Source organism: Amblyomma maculatum, chromosome 11 (assembly GCF_055883805.1).
Source record: "Amblyomma maculatum isolate TAMU_Amacu chromosome 11, ASM5588380v1, whole genome shotgun sequence".
NCBI lineage: Eukaryota > Metazoa > Arthropoda > Arachnida > Ixodida > Ixodidae > Amblyomma > Amblyomma maculatum.
Genome location: NC_139354.1, coordinates 74569356 through 74589696, shown reverse-complemented (window position 1 = coordinate 74589696; position 20341 = coordinate 74569356). Strand labels below are relative to the sequence as shown.

Genomic DNA, 20341 nt, shown 5'->3' with positions numbered 1-20341 from the left:
CAGAACTGCAGAAATGTACTACAGAACTACAGAAAAATCTGATGGTTACGACAGAACTACAGGATACTTTGTCGTATTTTTGACACAGTTCTGTAGTTTTTTTCGACTGGGAAGTGTCCCCAGTATATTTTTTCTGTATGATCTCCAACTCTCTTTAACCGAAAATCCGGCGTTGCCGTTCTGAGCGAAGAGAAATGCGCTGGCAGGCAGTAGCTGGCGGCTGGCAAGGCTGTGCACTGATTGCCCGTAGGGTTGCCTGACTTAAAGTTTGTCAGGAGCTGCCAACTGGGCCCTCTCGTTTCATAACTCAGGAGAAATTTAAAATGGATGACGTTCTAACTTGTCATCAGCCGTCAAAGTGGCGGCAACACTGCACTTGTCGAGGACTATATTTAAAGATAATACACGTCATATGGATAGGGTCCTGGAGAGATGAAAATATATTTTGTCTATGTAAGCACAAAATCCAGTAACAGTTGGCGAGGCCAGGTTGCATATGCAAGAAGGCCTCATCATACCTATAAAACAGGGCACATCATGTAACCAGTTTTGTACAAGGAAAGAAACAGCTGATCGATATCAATATATATTTGTTTTCGTTCAACGACATGCATTATTAGTATACTCGTGATCCATTTCCAGTACTGCAAGCCAACTGAAAAATACTAAAAAGATTCCACACTAAAAAGCAACACAATTCATAATTACAGAGCAAAATCGCAGCTTGCGTCTATAATGTATGACATTTATAACACAAAGGAACAGGATATATATGTAACAAGAGATATTACAATACGTCTAGGGGCGTCTTGAGCATCACTAACTTGCAAATTATCCTAAATATACTTGTAATATCTCTCAATTGCCTCTTGTTCCTTTTTTAGAAGGAATGATAAAAAATACAGAAGAGCATAGGTTACATTACTATTCAACGTGATCAGATGATCGAATTCATAGAATTCATTGTACAGTTTTTTTTTAATGTACGGTGCGTGCTATACACGTGATTCGGAATTCGAAACTATAGTTAGCCACAGGTTAGAATGCGTAGAATACTGTAAACGTAACAAAATGTATCCATTTATTCACAGCCCTGCCTGAAGTGGTAAACCTTCGGTTAATCTCTGCTGAAGACGACTCCTTCACAGTGACATGGGAGCGCCCAAACGATCTCTTCGACTTTTATTGGATCGACGTTGTTGGTGAAAGCAGTGCAAGCAGCACTGGAAATGAAGCGCACCATACGGGATCATGTGCCAGGGGCACCATTCTCCACCCCGACCAGACGCGAGTCACGTGCAGCCACTTAGATGCTTGTACGACGGTGAATTTTACAGTTCGAACATACAAGAACGGCCCACCTGAGCATGCATCCTCTGGCGCAACTCTGCAAGGAATTCTAATCCCTGGCAAAGGCAGGTTTCATGTTTACTACGGGCAACAATGATTCATTTTGTTCTTTTTATATTAACGAAACCTTTTTTGCGACAGTGCGTACTTTATTTTTCAACGTTTTATGCCAGAATCTGCACACTAAGGTTTTAAGGCTTCATATCTACTAAGTGCATTGTCAGAGAAGAACGAACAGTCCTTTCTTTTTTGTACAGCTTGTTAATGAATAATAAGTGTTAATCATTACAATTTGCATGCACGAGGACAGGAATCTTTGTTATTTTATTTTTGCAGCTTCTCAGATGAGAAATGCGTCATTAGGATTGAAACTTTAACAAGTGAAGCTTATATTTATATATTATATTAAGTTTGAACTATATTGGAGTGTTTAATTGGAAACCAAATCTCGTCATGTTCTTTTATTTTCAGGGAACACTTCTATATGCATTGTTTTTGCATGTTTACTGAAACGTTCACCATAACAGTGGTTTGTTGGCCTTTTTTTTTTTCCAAGATAGATCTTTAGTTTGGGCAAGCTCCTGCGCTGCTCACACGTTTTAGCTAAATTTGTAGACATTCTCGACGGTATTTATTATCACCCACTGATTGGCTGATTATCACTATCCTCCAATAAAGTATTGGGGCATTGGCCATCAACATAAATTGGTGTAAAATAGATTACATGCAGTCTTCTTATTCTAGGTTTCACTTGTTATTCATGGTGTGATGGCGATTATAAAAGTTTTTTTTCTCATGCAATACTTTAATTGGCCATGTTTGCTTTCATTAAAAGTGTTCACAACGCTTTCCATGTGCCTTATGCAGGCCCTCATCCTCCTAAGAATATCAGCGTCTACAGGTTATCGTCGAGACGGAGCCGAGTCCAATGGAGCCCGCCGGCTGAGGAGCTCACAGGCCTCGTCTCGTATGCGGTCAAAGTGTGCGACATGCTTGCGTCTTGTGAGGCAGAATATTATCAGAGCGGCTGCAGAGATTATGAGACAACAGCGACATCTCTTGAGTTTGACAGCATCTCCAACAACTCTTACTGCGTCGTTGTCTCGACTGTCGAAGTTTGCAGCGGACAGGTCATTTCTAGCCAGCAAGCAGTAGCGGAGTTGAAAGCCCCTTCAGCAGGTAAGGTTACAAACAGGAAAGATCTTATTTGTCATCGCGAAAGCATAGACACATAATCAACAATTTCTTCGAATCAATAGCAAAGTAGGGAGAGCTTCCTCCTCTCATATGTAAGGATTGAAATTACCTTCAAAAAGTCAGGTTACAGCTTAAGAAATGATTTTAGTTCTTTTCACGAACGTTTACACATGTAATGATTAAATCCATCGAAGTGGTGGCTAAGTAGCAAGAATATGGAGGTTACAGAGACCAATACTTAATTTCCCTTGTACACACCGAGTTCTAATGCACACAGGCTTTCTTGCTTTGATTATTGGCTGTTCTTGGGCGAAATACTTGGGAAACGGTTTCAACCGCACATGCCCTTTCTCGAAGGATATATGTATATCTGCTTTATTGGGCAAGCTCAGACATGTTGCTGTTGTTTGTAGGCCCTTTAATCTCGTTTTGACACCATAAGAAAGCCCAGGCTCGTTTTGGATGCCATGCACCCTGTATAGCCAACCATTTGGCCATCTGTCACCCGTTAATAAATAGGGGGATATTATTAACGATGCGCCCTTAACGGTGCGCACACTCCCAGACACCCTTTGAGTGAGTGGGGGTAGCTGTTCCGGTCGCAAAGGAGATGCCCTCGACCTGCGTGGCAAGCTCAGCCGGAATTCAACTACCTTGTGGTGACAGAAGGGGGTGGTCGTTTGGTGCCCAGCGGTCGCCGGTTCAAACCAGAGAAAGGATCGGAGACAGAAGTAACAAACAAAACACAATTTATGCACAGCAAGAGACGATACAAAGAAATACACAAGATCACTTGAAATACATAGACGAGAGGTTCACACAATACAAACGCTAAGCATGCAATTACACAGTTCAGTTCAGTTCAGGCGTTCAGTCGTGTCCGGCTCTTCGTGACCCTATGGACCATGTCACGCCACGCTTTCCGGTCTCTCACTATCTTCTTAACATCACATAGCTTCATCTGCAATGCCTCGAGAATGCCATCTAAATGCAATTACACAGGTATCCAATAACGTAGAGGCTTTACAACAGATGAAACACGAGAGAGTACATAAACAAACACCAAATTGTTCACCGGGCACTGTTGCAGTCCGACGCCTCAAGAGTCACGATGTGGCCGCCATACGAGACGAGCGCCGCTCCCTTGAAAGTCCGTGGGCTTGTCAGCAGCGGGTGATCCTCGGGAGTCCAGCCGAAGCAGAGGCGAGCACGTCGCAAAACACTGACGAACTGACTGACTGACTGACTGACTCATCAAGCGGCGCGGTCTCTTTAAATAGGGCGCGCCGCGTCTGTTTGTTAGCACGCGCCAAGGCTAGCGCGCACACACACTTAGCTTCGCTGGTTACAGCACTCTCTCTTTCTCCCGTCGAGCCGCGCGTCGCCATTGGCCAGGTCCCATAGAAGTTTCTCGAAAGGCCTGGCACATTCCAGGCCGATGAACTACCGTCTTTCCCGGGCAATGGGAAAGAGGGTCACGGCAACGCGTACAAAGTTACGCGCTCTCCCGCGCGGGGAAGGGCTTTTCTCTCCATGCCTTCCACGCGAGGCCGTGCGGGCCTCGCGCCGTACCGGCTTGATGAAAATGGGCGCCGATTTCGTGACACCATCCGATGGCTTATAACCGCGTGCAAAAGGTTATGAGGCACACAACGGCCGTAGTAGGTCATCTCACCATTTCGCAAGGCTGAGAATCGCAAAGTACTGTGAATACCTAAACCACACTGTATCAAATATTCCAATGTCTTATGAGTAATACCTCTATTCATGCTTTGTGAAAAATAACTATTTTTATTGAAACATTTAAATATGTAACAAATATGGTAAGATAAATAAAGTTCGTTTCTTGCCACCTCGACAGTCTTGATAGACACTCAGAAGTCGACGCGGTAGTGTTTGTGATAGCAAAACTATAGTCATAGGTTATTGTAGGCATTAATTTGTGGGGAAGCCAATTGGCTGGCCCACATGAACCGACAAGTTTTTACTCCGTTATTTTTTTTTTCACAATGACGCGGGCAAGATGATCTTAAGCTTACACATCCTTAAGATCCAGCAGATTCACTTCAAGTGCAGACGTGATTAAAGTCCTCACATTGGCTCCATTTTGCCGAATGATACCCCAATCCTCCTTTCTAAACGTAACGCCCTCCTTTCCGCGCCGCCCAACATGGACAGCATGTTGTCTAAAATTTAAATCAGGAACCGAGATTTTGAAATAGATATCTTGCGATTTGTTTTCAGTTATCCTAAATAAATAGCGAGAGCACAGCACGGATATCGTTTCGGAACTTTGACCTAGAACGGCATTCTCAAGAGACACAAAGAACTGCCATGAAAATCTTCCAACACTAATATTTAGGATTGATCAGATATATCTGGACATGGGGGGGGGGGGGGGGGGGAGGGGGACGTCGTACCGCTCTCCACATGTTTTCAGGTGTCTGAATCATGCGTGTGCGCGATATTGGCTAATTTCGATGAATATAATGCACTACTTGGTAATACGTGCGCATATTTCAATTACAACAATTAACATCTCTCTTCACAGGCCTGCCAGAAGTAGTAAACCTGCGCCTAGTGTCTGCTGGAGAAGATTCGTTCACCGTGACCTGGGATCGCCCCGACAGCCACTTCGACCACTACTGGTTCGACGTCACTGATGACAGCAATAGCAACCTTGATGGAAATGAAACACACCACGTTGGATCATGTATCAGGGGCACCATCCTCCACCCCGATCAAACAAGAGTCACGTGTAGCCATCTAGATGCTTGTACAATGGTGAACTTTACAGTGCGAACATACAAGAATGGCCCACCGCTACTTTCATCATCTGGCGCCACCCTCCAAGGCATCCTAATTCCCGGCCCAGGTATTTTTCATTAAAGCTACATGTTGCAATCTTCTAAATGCGTATTACATGAAAGGTTGATGAAAGTAGGTGGATTTTATTTGGTGACATTATAACCGATGGAACCTAACCACAAGGTGGTTTTGTTTCAAACGCAGAAATGAAAACATCTGCAAGGAATAACTAATTCGTCCGCTTTGTACAGTTTAACACGTGCTTTAGCACACTTAATAAAAATATGGCAGTGAGGTATGCTGCATGGTACAAGTCATGGCTATTGCTTTTTTAGGAATTCAGACGCAATGTGTTGGGTCATAAAGGAAGCCGGAACGTTACCCAAGAATGAAGCGTTTCATTGTTATGAAACAAGTTCCAGTGTTGCGACAAATGGGCATTCCTCTTTTTTTTTGTAGAGAATATTGCCTGCATCGATTTGTATTTCACTTGAAGCATAAATAAGGACATTAGCTGCGATGTAATGCTTCAAATAGGCGTCCGCGCAGGTAACAAAAGTAAGATAAATAGAACAGTGTCTTCAGAGGTATTTTATATATCTAGCCTTCATCCCAGCCGTCACAAAGCATGCCCCCCCCCCCCCATTACTGTTTATTTATTAAAATAACTGAAGTCTTCTCTTTACATAGGAGCATTGTGTGAGTTGGAGATACAAATGAAGTATCACAAGTTAAGAGCAAATACAATGATGCAAGGGAAACGTTACACAATTGGTACCAGAAAGCATTGAGCACAAACGCTAAAAGCAAGGAAATAGCTTAACACATAGTGCCAACCATCATCAACACACATTCAAATATGGACAACATTCCAGTGAACAGAGCGCATACTTCAGTAAGTTTTAAAGGCAATAGCTCGAACATAGCTGGGTGTTTCGTTTATTGTGTTTCATATTTACAAAGCCTGGTTTTAAGAGGCCACTTTGATGAAGGCTGTGAGAAGTACCTGAAGGATTTTCCTTAAATATAATGTGACATCACAGCGCTCACGTTCCTAGTGAACTTTCATTTTTTTACTCTTTGTGAACATGCAGGTCCCCATCCTCCGAAGAAAATCACCACAGTTGGAATATCACCTACACGAACTCGACTCCACTGGGAAATGCCGGTTAGAGCGTCCGCAAGCCTCACCTCGTATGCGGTGAAAGTGTGTGATATGTTCGCATCATGTGATGCGGAACAATATCTGAGTGGCTGCACAACTTATGAGACAATAGAGACATCGCTTGAGTTTGACAGCCTCTCCAACAGCTCCTACTGCATTCTGGTCACAACGGTAGAAATATGCGGCGGGCGCGTCATCACCAGCTTGCCGGCGTTAGCGGAGTTGAAGGCACCTTTGTCAGGTATGGATCTAGGGGCATTATAGTGAACTGGGTGTCCAAGCTAACATCAGCCAATAGTTAAAAATGGATATCTTTGTTGGTGGCAGAGAAACAAGTTACATAGATCTGCAGTCGTTCGGCGCAACACAGGAGTTTTATTAGCAATTAAGATTTTGTGTGATTAAATTAATATTGCTATTAGCCTACAATTGTGATTTGAAAAGTTGTAGAATAAAATCCTCATTGCATGAAATTTTGATAAAGAAAGCCTAACGTGTATCTTTATGCGAGCTCTAAAGAAAGCGAGCGAAATACAAATAAATACAAATTAGAAAATGTTATCTTCATAATTAATCAATTGATAATTATATTACCTGTGTTACCCCTGACATCTGACAGCTGTATGAATGCTGTGTTGAGGACCTACCTGAGATGTTTTAGTTTTCAACACATGGCTAAAGTTACTTTATACAACCCGTATTTCATCCGCGTCAAGTCTGTTTTGGTAACTGTGAAATCAGCGTATGTGGTAGGAAATTGCTCAAAATAGGTTAGCTTTTTGGTGTTTGTTTTCTGCGCTAAAGGAATGTTCCTCTATAGTAGCTTGAAGGTAAATGTTCATCCCACGCACTTATTTATTTTTTCTTTACAATACTGCCAGCTTCACTACGAGACCGTAGTAGGTGGACAACCAGTACAATAAAAAAGGTCAACAAAAAGTACAAATTTCAAGCCGATCAACTCATATAGAACGCTGACAATAAATGTTATACAATCACTAGTAGGTGGTTACAAACAATAATATAAAAGTTCAGTACAGTGGAACAAAACAATTACCGAGAAGTCGTTCTTCCAATCAAGCATTCTAGCATTCCAAGCGTGTAACAATAGGGAATTATTCGAACATTAAGGTAACGGGTTACAGTAGGCGACGCAGTCATACGTACAAACATACTACATCATAGAATGGGGCAATAAGTACTGGTAGCGCGGTCATCTGGTAGAATGTAAGACAATGAGTACTTTACCGATCTTTGTTAGACTGTACCTTTGAGGTGAATGAAGATAGTCTGTATTGGTAATCGACGGATCGAGGTGAATGAACTCATTGATCACTAATGGAAAGAAGGAAAAAATTCACAGTGCTGTTCCGACAAGAGTTTAAAGTCACCTTATGTGCATGCTTTTGCCTGGTTTGCCGTGACATGGAGGGGGATGCATATTTAAACACAATGTAGTTGTTCTTTTATAACTGCTAATAAATCTTCAGGTGGGATTCCTTTTTCTTATATAATATTGATAAGAAGTCATATAATGCAGCAAGGTAAGTAGGCGAGTCAAAGGACCCTATTTGTAATGAAGAGACCTTAAAACCTTCCGTTGCACTCTCACAAGTCGAGTGACCTTTGTGATTGATTGCGAGAACCAAACAACGCTTGCTTATGCTGGCATCGGTCTTGAAAGGGTAGTGTAGGTAAAAAGCTTTGTATTTTGAGGAGCTAAATGTAAGCATCCCCTTCATGGATCACTGCCTTGTCGTGGCGGAGGGGCTTGCGAAACTCGATGAAGTCGTGAACTCTGCTGTGTAGGGCCACCCAAGATAGACAGGTCACGGCAGAGAGTTCTGACAAAATGTGATTCACTGGAGAAGGTAATGGCAACCCACTCCAGTATTTCCTGCCAAGGAAACCCTATGGCCAGTCACAATACCATTATCGATATGGCGCCGGAAGATGAGCCCCCAAGGTTGGAAGGCGTCCCACATGTTACTGGGGATGAACAAAGGGCGATTCCTAGTAGCTCCAGGACGAATGAAGCGGCTGGGATAAAGCCAAAAGGACGCTCAGTTGTGGATGTGTCGGGAAGCGACCGGAAAGTCCGATGTTGCAAGGAGATATATCACATAGCAACATGGAATGTAAGATCTATGACGCAAGGTAAACTGGATATCGTCAAGCAAGAAATGGACAGATTGAACATTGATATCTTGGGTATCAGCGAGCTCAAGTGGACCGGAATGGGAGAATTTAACTCCGGCGACCATTATGTCTTTTATTGTGGGCACGAATCCAAGAGAAGGAATGGGGTCGCTCTCATAGTAAACAGAAGAATGGGCAAAGCAGTGCTAGGGTACAACCCCAAAAACGACCGAATGATTTCACTTCGGATCCAAGGTCACCCTTTCAACATAACAGTTATCCAAGTCTATGCACCGACCACTGCTGCTGAAGAAGCTGACGTTGAGAAATTTTATGCGGACCTACAATGCCTTTTAGACCGCACCCCATCATCAGACGTCGTTTTTCTCATAGGAGACTGGAATGCTAAGGTCGGGAGTGAAGAAATATCCGGAATTACATGCAAGTTCGGTCTTGGTGAGCCAAATGAAGCTGGGCAGAGGCTAGTAGAGTTCTGTCAAGAAAACAACCTGACCATAGCGAATACTCATTTTCAACAGCACAAGAGGCGCCTGTACACATGGATTTCACCGGACGGTCTGTACAGGAATCAGATCGATTATATTATTTGCCGGCAGAGATGGAGAAGCGCTATACAAGCAGTAAAAACAAGGCCTGGGGCCGATTGTGGCACCGATAATCAGCTTCTTGTTGCCAAAATTAAGCTTCGATTGAGGAAAACGCAGAAAACTAGAAGGCCTTTCAGGTATGATCTGGATCAGATTCCATTAGAATATGCTGTGGAAGTGAGGAATCGATTTCAAGAATTAGGTCTAGAAGACAAAGAGCCCGAAGAGATGTGGACTGATGTTCGTAATATAATACAAGAAGTTGCTACTAAGGTAGTTCCAAAGCAAAAGAAATACAAAAAAGCAAACTGGTTATCTGAAGAGGCTTTGCAAATAGCTGAGGAAAGGAGGATGGCAAAAGGTATGGGGGAAAGAGAAAGATACAAGGTTCTCAATGCGGATTTTCAGAAAATAGCAAGGAGAGATAAGAATGCCTTCCTGAACATACAGTGTCAAGCAGTTGAGGACAACAGCCAATTAAGGAACACAAGAGCTCTGTATAAGACAATCAAATATATCAAAGGAAGCTTCTGTGCTAAGCTGGGCGTGATAAAGGACAAACGAGGCAAGGACCTCACTGAAGCCTCAGAGATAAAGAAGAGGTGGCAAGAATACACAGAAGAACTGTACAAGAAGGACCCGGATGTGCAAACCCAACATAGGACGGTTGTGATTACTGATCTCGAGCCGGGCATCGTGAAGAGTGAAGTTGAATGGGCCTTAGCCAGCCTTGCTAAGAACAAAGCTAGCGGAATTGATGGTATTCCAGCTGAGTTGCTTCAAAACCTCAACCACGACGCTGTTAACACACTGCATACATTATGTCAAAAGATTTGGACAACCCTGCTGTGGCCACAGGATTGGAGGAGGTCAGTTTACATCCCCATTCCAAAGAAAGGCAGTGCCAAAGATTGTTCCAACTACCGCACGATCGCGCTTATTTCGCATGCTAGCAAGGTGATGTTAAAAAGCCTGCAAGGTAGGCTGCAGCAGTATGTGGATCGGGAGCTTCCGGACGTGCAAGCTGGGTTTCGGAAGGGCAGAGGAACTAGAGACCAAATTGCCAACCTTCGCTGGATCATGGAAAAAGCAAGAGAGTTCCAGAAACCCATTTACTTCTGCTTTATTGATTATGCGAAAGCGTTTGACTGCGTAGATCACAGCTGATTGTGGCAAGCTCTCCAAGAGATGGGAGTTCCAATTCACCTCATCTGTCTCCTCAGGAACCTTTATGGAGGGCAAGAGGCCACAGTCAGAACTGGGCATGGTCTTACTGATTGGTTTCCGATTGAGAAAGAGGTGAGGCAAGGCTGCATACTGTCGCCCTGCCTATTTAACCTATATGCAGAGTGCATCATGAGGAAGGCCGGCCTGGACGAGTCTTCAGCTGGAGTGAAGATTGCTGGAAAACGTATCAACAACCTTAGATATGCGGATGATACCACTTTAATGGAAGAAAGTGAAGTGGAACTCAAGAGACTTCTGATGCGCGTACAAGAAGAGAGTGAGAAGTTTGGGCTTAAACTGAACATTAAAAAGACGAAGATCATGGCGTCTTGCCCTATCAAGTCCTGGAGCATCAATGGACAAGAAGTGGAAGCTGTGACAGATTTTCTGTTCTTGGGCGCCAAGATTACCTCGGAAGGAGACTGCAGCCATGAAATTAGGAGACGCCTGCTTCTGGGAAAGAGAGCAATGGTTAGCCTTGACCGCCTAGTAAAGAGCAGAGATATTAGTCTGCCAACCAAGATCCGTATAACCCGTGCTATGGTCTTTCCAGTTGTGATGTATGGGTGCGAGAGTTGGACTGTGAAAAAGGCTGACCGCCGAAAAATTGACGCGTTTGAATTGTGGTGCTGGCGAAGACTCTTAAGAGTTCCTTGGACTGCCAGAAGATCAAATCAGTCGATATTGTCGACCATAAACCCTGACTGCTCATTGGAGGGTCAAATTCTAAAGTTAAAGCTCAGCTACTTTGGTCATCTGATGAGAAGAGAGGAGTCGCTGGAGAAAGATTTGATGGTGGGAAAGGTTGAGGGTCGCCGGAGAAGGGGTAGGCAGCGAACGCGATGGTTAGATGGCATTCTCGAGGCATTGCAGATGAAGCTATGTGATGTTAAGAAGATAGTGAGAGACCGGAAAGCGTGGCGTCACATGGTCCATAGGGTCACGAAGAGTCGGACACGACTGAACGCCTGAACTGAACTGAAATGTAAGCATCTTCTCAGCAAGAAGGTTTCGCAATGCGATATGTGTGTCCAATCCTAGGTCAAACTTTAAAATTTATCCTAGATATTTATGTTCAGAGAGGCTTGAAAGCGTTGATCCGTTTATGGTTTAGTTATAACTATATGACATGCCTTATTTTTGCCACTGTCGTGCTGACGGATTTTTTTAAATTCTATATTGTAATCTGCCATGTGGTATACCATTCAAGCATATTAAGATTGCTGCTTCGTATAAGGTGATCTGCGAGATTTTTGTAGTTTTGTACAGAGTGCAGTCATCGGCGGAAAGTTTTATATTGCAGTGAATAATTTGGTTATATGGCTAAAGAAGACTAAAAACCATACTGTTCTAAGGCAGATCTCTGCGGGACATCTGATAAAACGGGAACTGGCCTTCACTGAACTTGTTCAAAAGTTACGAATTGTGAGTAGGTATTGAAAAAATATCTGGTCCAGCGCAACACTTTCCTATCGCTGATTACGCTGTATAGCTTTGAAGTTAGTTTATTGTGACTAACATTTTGAACTGCTTTACAAATGTCTGGTAGCGCCGCCGTGGTGATGCAGTCGCTAGGGCGCTCGGTAACAGTGCCCAAGGATGCGGGATCGAATTCCCGCCGCGGTGGTCACTTGCTGTAAACAAGACGCCCGTGGGCTGTACAATGTCAGTGCAACTTGAAGAGCCCCAGGTGGTCGAAATTTTCGGAGTTCTCTGCTCAGTCACTTTGGGACGTTTAACCACACAAACCAAACCAAACCAGAAGTTTAATAGAATAATGTCCGTTTGCCTGCTGTGAGCAATACTAAGAGTTAGGTCATGCGCGACCCCTGCTAGTAGAGGATCCATGATCGGTTTGCCCAGACGAAGACAAGTCCACTTGTCGAAACGTTGGCTCTTCTGCGAACTGAGGCGTACCCCATTTACCCTTGTTCAGTTATTTTTCATACCCTGTTAGTAGAGTGATAGTTGATAAGCCAGGACGAAAAGCATATTGAAGGGTGATACTATGTTCCGCGTCTCCAGAAACTGGTTTAAGTATTTGGGGTAATGTTCTCCATGATTTCCCACAACGTACTGGTAATCAAAATGGGCCAGTAGTTAGAGGGAGAATTTGTACTTCTTTCCTAGTATATGAATAGGTAGAACTCTCGCTTCCTTCCACTCGTCGGGTAACTTTGATTCAGTTAAGGACTTACGAAACATTTTACCTAGAGATTTGCTGCACCATTCTGCATGTCTTTGAAAGAATTGTTTTGGGACGTCGTCTTGACCGCTTGCTTCCTTTGTGTTTTATTGTCATTGTTTTTACATCGTTGCTCTCATTGTATACGTTTTCCGGCAAACAACAACAATCGAGAATACCGCTCAGCGGAACAACTTAAAGCCTCTTCAATTTTTGTTCAAATATTTTTGACTTTCTTTTACGAATGATTGATCGAATGATGCGAATGTGAAACGCTATTAGCACTGTGCTGCTGAAACATTCTAAAAGTGTAGAACATATTCAGCGGATGCATATTTATTCTAGAAGGCGTGAATAATCTCAAATACCTTATTAATGCACAGAAGCTGTTTGGCCGTCCTGCGTGCCCAGTAATTTAAAGTCAGCTGCATCCAGCAGGTGAAAATGAGCCAAGTGTGTTACGGGGTAGCATGACGCTATATCATGAGTAGGGTGATGTGAGTCGGTACGCATTTATGTCATATAGCACGCTTTCAGCATTTACAATCTTCAACTGAATGCCGAAGCGCAAGTAAGTAGATTAACAAATATCATATATAAAGAAATGATATTAAATCAAATAAGGAACAGTCCAAATATCACATATACCATCAGGTGATTTTTAAATGCTTAGCAACCAAGAAAGAAATGATTTAGAGATTAGAAGAAGAGGTCTTTGATTACCAGAAGTTAATGACAACGTTTTATCAGAAAAATATCTCGAAAAGGTAAATATTACCTTAGTATCTAACCATAAAAACCGGAAACATGACGTGCTTTTCCCTCTTGGGCATCTGCGTCCACTTGTTTATTTGGCAGATATGTCGATGCAGATTTACAGCATTGATTTTGCCACGTATTCTTCTCGATGGGCTACAAACAGGCGTCGTAACGCGAGCCAGTGATCGCAGCCGGTGGCTTACTCTGTTTAGTACCGGCCACTGCGCAAAGCTTTAGAAAATTTAGTCTAAAATAAAACCTGCTTGCCACTGAATTGGTAAAGCTGTTGGTATACAGGAGTACAAAAATGCAATCTTTCAAACTATGCCCTAGTCGGAAGATAGTTTGTTCAAATTAAATTAGGTAGCAAAGTCTAGTACCTAACAATTGAACGACCGACTTCGGGATGAATGTGCACATGAATAGGTTCTAGGTTTTCTTTAAAAGGTTCAAATTGCAATTAGCGCTCGATGGTACCGTTAATATAGCATTACATGTTGGCCATAACAAATGGCGACACGTGACCTGTTGGTGGCGCATTTCTCGCCTAATGCACACAACAAGTATCAACGAATGCAGAACAAAGAGAAAACAAATATCATTGCCTGAAACGCTGCATAAGATGCTGCGCTAGTGCTTAGGTAGCATAGAAACTTTCCAGCTTGTGATGGCTATCACGTAAAGTCGCTATGAAACAAAGGTTTATTGAGGATAACTTGTTGTACACAATTCCCTCTGGTTTTTATATGGGCGATCTGAAACTTCTAAATTTATACTGTGCTCTCACCTGTAATTGATAATTGTTCAGCTATTTAATTATTCAATAAACTTCGAACGATCTAAATACTCCCGACTCGGTCAAGCGACTCTCAACAGCTGTTAATTTCATTAGGTCAGGACACTTCGTCTTTCTTGGGAGGCTTGGTTAAACAGCGGTAGGATCTCTTGCATAAACATAGATTTTGCTTGATATAAATGGGAATCAGGGTTGTATGAAAGTGATTTCAATTAATATTAAAAGCATCGCAAGACGTTGAAGTATGACATAAATAAATATCACAATTCCGCGTCAAGGTGAAAGACATGCCTGTAAATTTGTATGTTGCCCATTTCGCTTCAAGAACAACAGTTAAATTAGAACGATCTATCGTTCCGTACCCCACAACGTGTATAGAAATAAGTATCCTTTTCATTGATAGAAATAAAGTGATGAAAATCATAAATATATCCCGCAGCTCCTCCCGATGTGACCGACCTGCTCTTGGAAGGCGTTGGGGAGGATTCTTTCACTGCCTCTTGGAAGCGACCGAAGGGAACATTCGACTACTACTGGGTCGACGTACAGAATGAAAACGGTACTGGATATCATCTTCTCGGGTCTTGCGCCCAGGGTACTATTCTTCACCCCAATCAGACCAAAGTATCTTGCAACAAACTCGAGGCGTGCGCCAATGTCACCTTCAGGGTGCGGACTCACAGAAACGGACCTCCTGATCAAACCTCGCCCGGAGCTTCTCTTCCCGGCATCTTCATTCCCGGTGGAGGTATTCAGCATTTTGATTTATTTATTTATTATACACTCAGTCATATGGTACATTATAGAGGGTAAGGGCGAATAACAAAGGCAAATTAAAAAAGTCAGGAATACGAATATAAAAAGCAGGAACACGAACATGCAAAACAACAAACAAGGAAGACGAAACAAAACTATCAACGTGAACAAGAAAATAATTCTTGTTCAGAGTGTTCCATGATGGCGCAACCGGAAATCTCCACACCAAATACATATAAAAAGGCAGTTATTATGCACAATGAGTCGTTTGTTAAAATAGCTTTAAATGTGAACTATTGTACTGCCGATTTTAAACTATCAGTGCTAGTTATGCTGGTGAGGGACCCCGGTAAGTTATTCTAATCTTTGCTTGTTTGGGGGAGAAAAGAGTATAAATAGCATACAGGTAACTCTTCGAATTATTCCCTTTTTGCCAGGGATCTAGGCGATATAAAATATATGGCGGTGATTAATTCCGCGGAAAACGTAATTATGGAACGGGATAGTATATTTTATGAAAACGACATATGCGAAATAGTTTTCTGCCGACGAATAACGATGAGAGGTTTAGGAACGATTTCTTAGTATTAATACTGGAAGTCCTTCGTAGTTTATTAAGATGAATCGGGATGAGCAGTTTTGTGTTGCTTCTAGAAATTGCATTAGGTTGGCGTGACCGGGGTCCCAAACTGATGATGCACATTTCAGCTGTGGATGAAGGTAAGCTGTGTATAGTAGTTTGGTGATGATTGGGCCACGATAAGAATGAAATTGCTTTACAGTTGTTTTCTACAAAGAGCTTGGTATTGGACATTTTAAGTTCGGCGCGCATGTTCGTATGATAATTGAACAAGGGTAACCTGAAGCAATTAGACCCAGTATTGGGAACTGTATACGAGGCTCAAAACAATCGCGACTGCAATATTTCGCACCGAGCCTTACCAGCGCAAGTGCATCCTGATGTCCGAGATTTGTCGCAGCTCTCATACCGCGGCTGTGCAATGACCCAACTCAGTCAGTTAGTGTCGCCGAATTTGGGAATAAATTCTTGCGGTAGTTTCTCACTCACGTCTTCTCATGTTTGTATGCAGAGTCAGCTAAATTCGATCATACCTTTATTTTCAATAAACAGTTAAAGCTGCATGCACAAAGTTTTAATGGCAGCGTTTTGTCGCACAAATGATAGTACAGTCTGAGAAGGGAATGCTAACGTTTGCGAGAGGCTGTCCGGCATTGCGCAAGCGACGTTTGCGATTTCGTGCGAAGAGTATGCATCTCGTTCGGCCAAAAAGACTTCGGCGTCTTAGTAGTAGCATTGGTAGTAGGTGTTGGCACCAGCGTGTCAGATGTATTCGAGCAAAGAATCCTGATTGGTCGAAAGCTTTACACGTCACAACCACATAATCTCGTGCGGGAAAGTCTGACGCCTAACACTGATAATAGAGCTATAGTACATTTCATGAAATACATTTGTTTGCATTGTTGCTCGAACCTATGTCCTCTGCATGCACGCAAACTACAGGGAACGAAGGGTAGTTGGCAGCAAGCTTGTTAGACGGACACCTAGTGAACGCCTTGCGGTGCCTACAACTTCCTTACTTGTGTCTCAGATGTGTAATAATCTTCCAGTAATAGCACTTTTAAAACTAAAATGATTTAAACGAGAAATATATAAAAAAAAATGTTGCTCAATGAATACGCGGAGTTGAGGGTTTTGCGTATTAGGGCAGAACTTAAGTGTCCACCTAATTTTTGCTCCTAATATCACGTTCCTTTATGGCGAGCTCTGTCATGTTTGTAGCATTTGTAGCTTGTGGTGGAGGAATGGCAGTGGCAGTTCCATATTTGCCTTGGCGAATACACCCCTTTTCCAGATGGAGCACAAAAGAAAAACGCTGTGATGTTCTGCTGCATTCCAAAATAGTGCTAAAAATGCTCCAGGTTAGATTATTTAAATTACAACAACTCTCTTACCCGCTCTCTCACAAAAGGCGCAAGCGGGAGTGTTTGAAGAAAGTTTGAAGTTTGAGATTTGCGAGCATCACCAGAAAATGCAGTCTGGCGAAGCTTTAGCCTGCATATTTAGCCGAACATATCTGCTAAGACATCTAATTCGCCATGTCGGATTATGGTTTTTATTTTTGCTGAGAAGGCATGAAATTCACAGCGTTAAATAATGGCCGTTAAAAAAGGGGTGTGGAGAGGGAAGCCAACTGTGGCGAGAGCGGCGAGGTTGCATCGCACTTTTAAAAGGAATTCCCGAGTTCGAACTCTTCCGCTGCGACAATAGTTTTTTCGTCCCTCGTTTCTTTACTATATATTTAACTCCTCCGGATGTAACAGATTTTGGTTATTTTGCTAGGCTAATTACAACCGAAACAGTAGTTTTGCGCTAACAAAAATCATTTTTTTTTATGCGAAAGTAGAATTGTACCCCATAATGAGGCAAAGATGTCGGCTTCGCTACCCTGAGGTGTCAATCCTATTGCGCATTTTGGTTGCCGGTTTCTTCATGTGCCACTCTGCCAGTCACTAACGCTGCTCTTTCGCATGCCGTCAACCGCATCTCATTCATCTCCTCAGCCGATGTTATACTAAAGAGCGGATCGGCGGCATTGTGAACGCGTTGTGGCATTTGTCACCTGGCCACCACGTGGCGCATGAAAATGCAGATGTTGGGGTTTTAAGCGCGAGTTGCTTCCGCCAACGACCGGTTTTATTGCTCCATCAACAGGTGTCTTGGACGGATCGTCGTACAGAGTAGCCTACATGTGTCTCAACAGTTTGTGTCTGCCACCTTGGGTTAGCATAGAGGCTAAACCAGGCGCTCTTGGAATGTTTAATCTAGTGCATTATCTACTCAGTGCTCAGCTACATAAATAGCCCAGAAGCTCTAGCGAACTGCTGAGTGAGACCGTCGAAGAACGATAGATCTCGAATAAGGAAATCACAAATCCTTTAGGAAATTTTCTTCTTTCGGCTGTTGAATTTTGGAAGCATAGCTATGCTGAGCCATCCCTCAATTTTTTTTTGTTTCTGCTGAGCAGTGTATTGATATATGCGTCTTTTTGCCTGAAGAGGTTGAGGTACTGAGAAAGTCATTTATGCTCGTTGAAGTTTTTGAAAGGTTTGAAAATCCCGCTTGCTTGATATTTTGCTTACTCCCTTAAAGCAGAACGTTTTTGTGCACCTGATTTTTTTTAAGAAGTAGTACTATGTATAAGCAAGAACACTTCTTATACTTATTGGCATTAGGACGTAATAACTGTCAAAAAGAGAAAATTATTCCATGTTGTACTACATCGTTAGCACATATTGCCTGAACGTTAAAACTTGGGATTCCGGAAACCCACTATGTATATTTAGCGTTATAGTATTTCTGCATTTCGCACACAGGATAATAATTTATTTGTACGAATTGAGAGCAATGATGCAGGAACAGAATTTTGTTACAGACCTTCCCATCTCTTCTTTTTTCTCCTCTGCGCGCAGCTCCTGAAGATTTTGACGTGGACGCTACAGCCACCAGCCCTACGACAGTAGAACTGTCGTTGCACTTATCGCAAGTAAAGCAATGCCTGAAGGCTAAGTGCTACGGACGAATTTTGGGAGGCAGCAAGCCGATTCCCTTCCCTTGCGACGACTACGTGGGCTCTAACAAAACGCTCAGAGTCAGAAATGTTGAGCGTAAGAAGACTTACGTTCTGCACGTTGTGCTCGTCAACTCTCACAACGAAATGAATGCAACGAAGGCGGTTGTTTTCAGAATTCCGTAAATAAAACAGCTCAGAAAGAGAAGCTTGTACATTTTGGCATATCGCACGATGTTCTATTAAAGCAATAAACAGATATGATGTCTGCTTTCTACACTAAATTATTTTCGTTTCCCAGAGATATTTTCACATTTTTGGTCTGATGAATCTTATTGCACCCAAAATAATATTACACATGTCTCTGCAAAGCAACTGTGCGACGCTTTGCTTTTAGAAGATATTTGTCTCGAGATTTATCTTCAAACAAAAACACCAAATTCTAAAGAAATCCATATCACTGTTTATGCCTTTGTCGGCCTCGCATTACTCTGAGCAAAGTTGCGAGTGTGACTCTAGCAGTTGGTTTTTGGCTACCGTGGCCTGTCACTGATTAATCGTATGGCTCTCTGATATCACGCGAACACATGATACCCCATTTTACAGGAGGGGCCAACTTAGGCGTCTTATTGCTCATGGGAAGGTGAGGTCGAAATCGGTCTTCTACGACCTTTGCATTTGCAGCCAGACAGGGTTTTGTGAAGAGAGGCTTGATACCTATTTAGGGTTGCATTTCACATGTAACTATAGGCTAAAGTGTACGTATAATATACTGGAAAAAAATTGGCAACTCTTAATTAGACATGTCGTAAAGTTCATGTACGCGAACCGTCATCAACGAAACAAACGGGGGTCATTAAGATTGCCATTTCCGACCGCCTAACGTTTAACGCGATAGCGAATAATCACCAGCGAGTGCCTGACAAGTTGTTGCTGGCAGATGATATGGTGCCGCATTGAGTAGATGTAGGGTTGCCAGAAGTTACGTTCGGCTGGAGGAGCGATTTTGGGGATCTCCTTTTGTATCCTTTTGTATGGCAGCGGGATATCAGAACCAGCCTGCCAGGCCCCTTGCTATCACAATGCTGGCAGGTTACGCCTACAGACACGAACAATCCCATCAACACAAATGGATTGTAAGGCACGACAGAGGTTTTGTCAGGATGCAAAAATCTAATTGTATGTGGTGTAATTTCAATGTGCTTTTTAAGAATTCTTTGTAGTATGTCGGCACAAAATAAAGCAATGATCAATTGTCTCAGGCGCATTACAGAGACGACAATCCACCGACCAGGGCACAGATATCTCCTTATCATGAAAAAATGTCTTGACAGGCAGCGTCGCTGTGTGTAATTTGAAAAATAACGTTTTGGAGCTCCCTGAATGAACATTTGCCTAACACGCTTTAGATCAGTGCTGTCCAAAAACCCCAGATAAGGCTGCCGGCGCAACGGTATAGGGAACAAAGACTCAGTGAGAGCCTGAGGGATCTGCTTTCTCGAGATGCTATACAGGTAATTTGCACAGAAACGCACAGTGAGAAAATTGAAAGTGTCAGCAACAACCTTAAGGAATCCCTATAGAGGCCCCTCACGAGCCTGCCCAGTCGGTGCGAACAAGTAAGGTAAATGAGGACTAAGATGCCTAATGAGCACAGCTACAAGAAACGGATGGTTTGCCGATTTGAAGAAGAAAAAACGGGAAACACGTTGATGCACAAACAAGTGCACAAGGCCCACTCCACCAATCTCTAAAGGAAGG

The 20341-nt window shown here is 42.9% G+C and overlaps 1 protein-coding gene across 1 annotated transcript in view; it reads left to right on the top strand.

Moving 5' to 3' along the window:
- Positions 1 to 18865, top strand: part of LOC146174178 (uncharacterized) — a 28435-nt gene extending 9570 nt beyond the window's left edge. Inside the window, exons 3-8 of the mRNA XM_084584280.1 lie at positions 1092 to 1415; positions 2218 to 2529; positions 5099 to 5422; positions 6450 to 6761; positions 14674 to 14982; positions 18483 to 18865. Of these exons, the coding sequence (XP_084440406.1) occupies positions 1092 to 1415; positions 2218 to 2529; positions 5099 to 5422; positions 6450 to 6761; positions 14674 to 14982; positions 18483 to 18766 (1865 nt within the window). The 3' untranslated portion in view covers positions 18767 to 18865. The remainder of the gene's footprint in view (positions 1 to 1091; positions 1416 to 2217; positions 2530 to 5098; positions 5423 to 6449; positions 6762 to 14673; positions 14983 to 18482) is intronic.
- The last annotated feature ends 1476 nt before the right edge of the window (positions 18866 to 20341 follow it).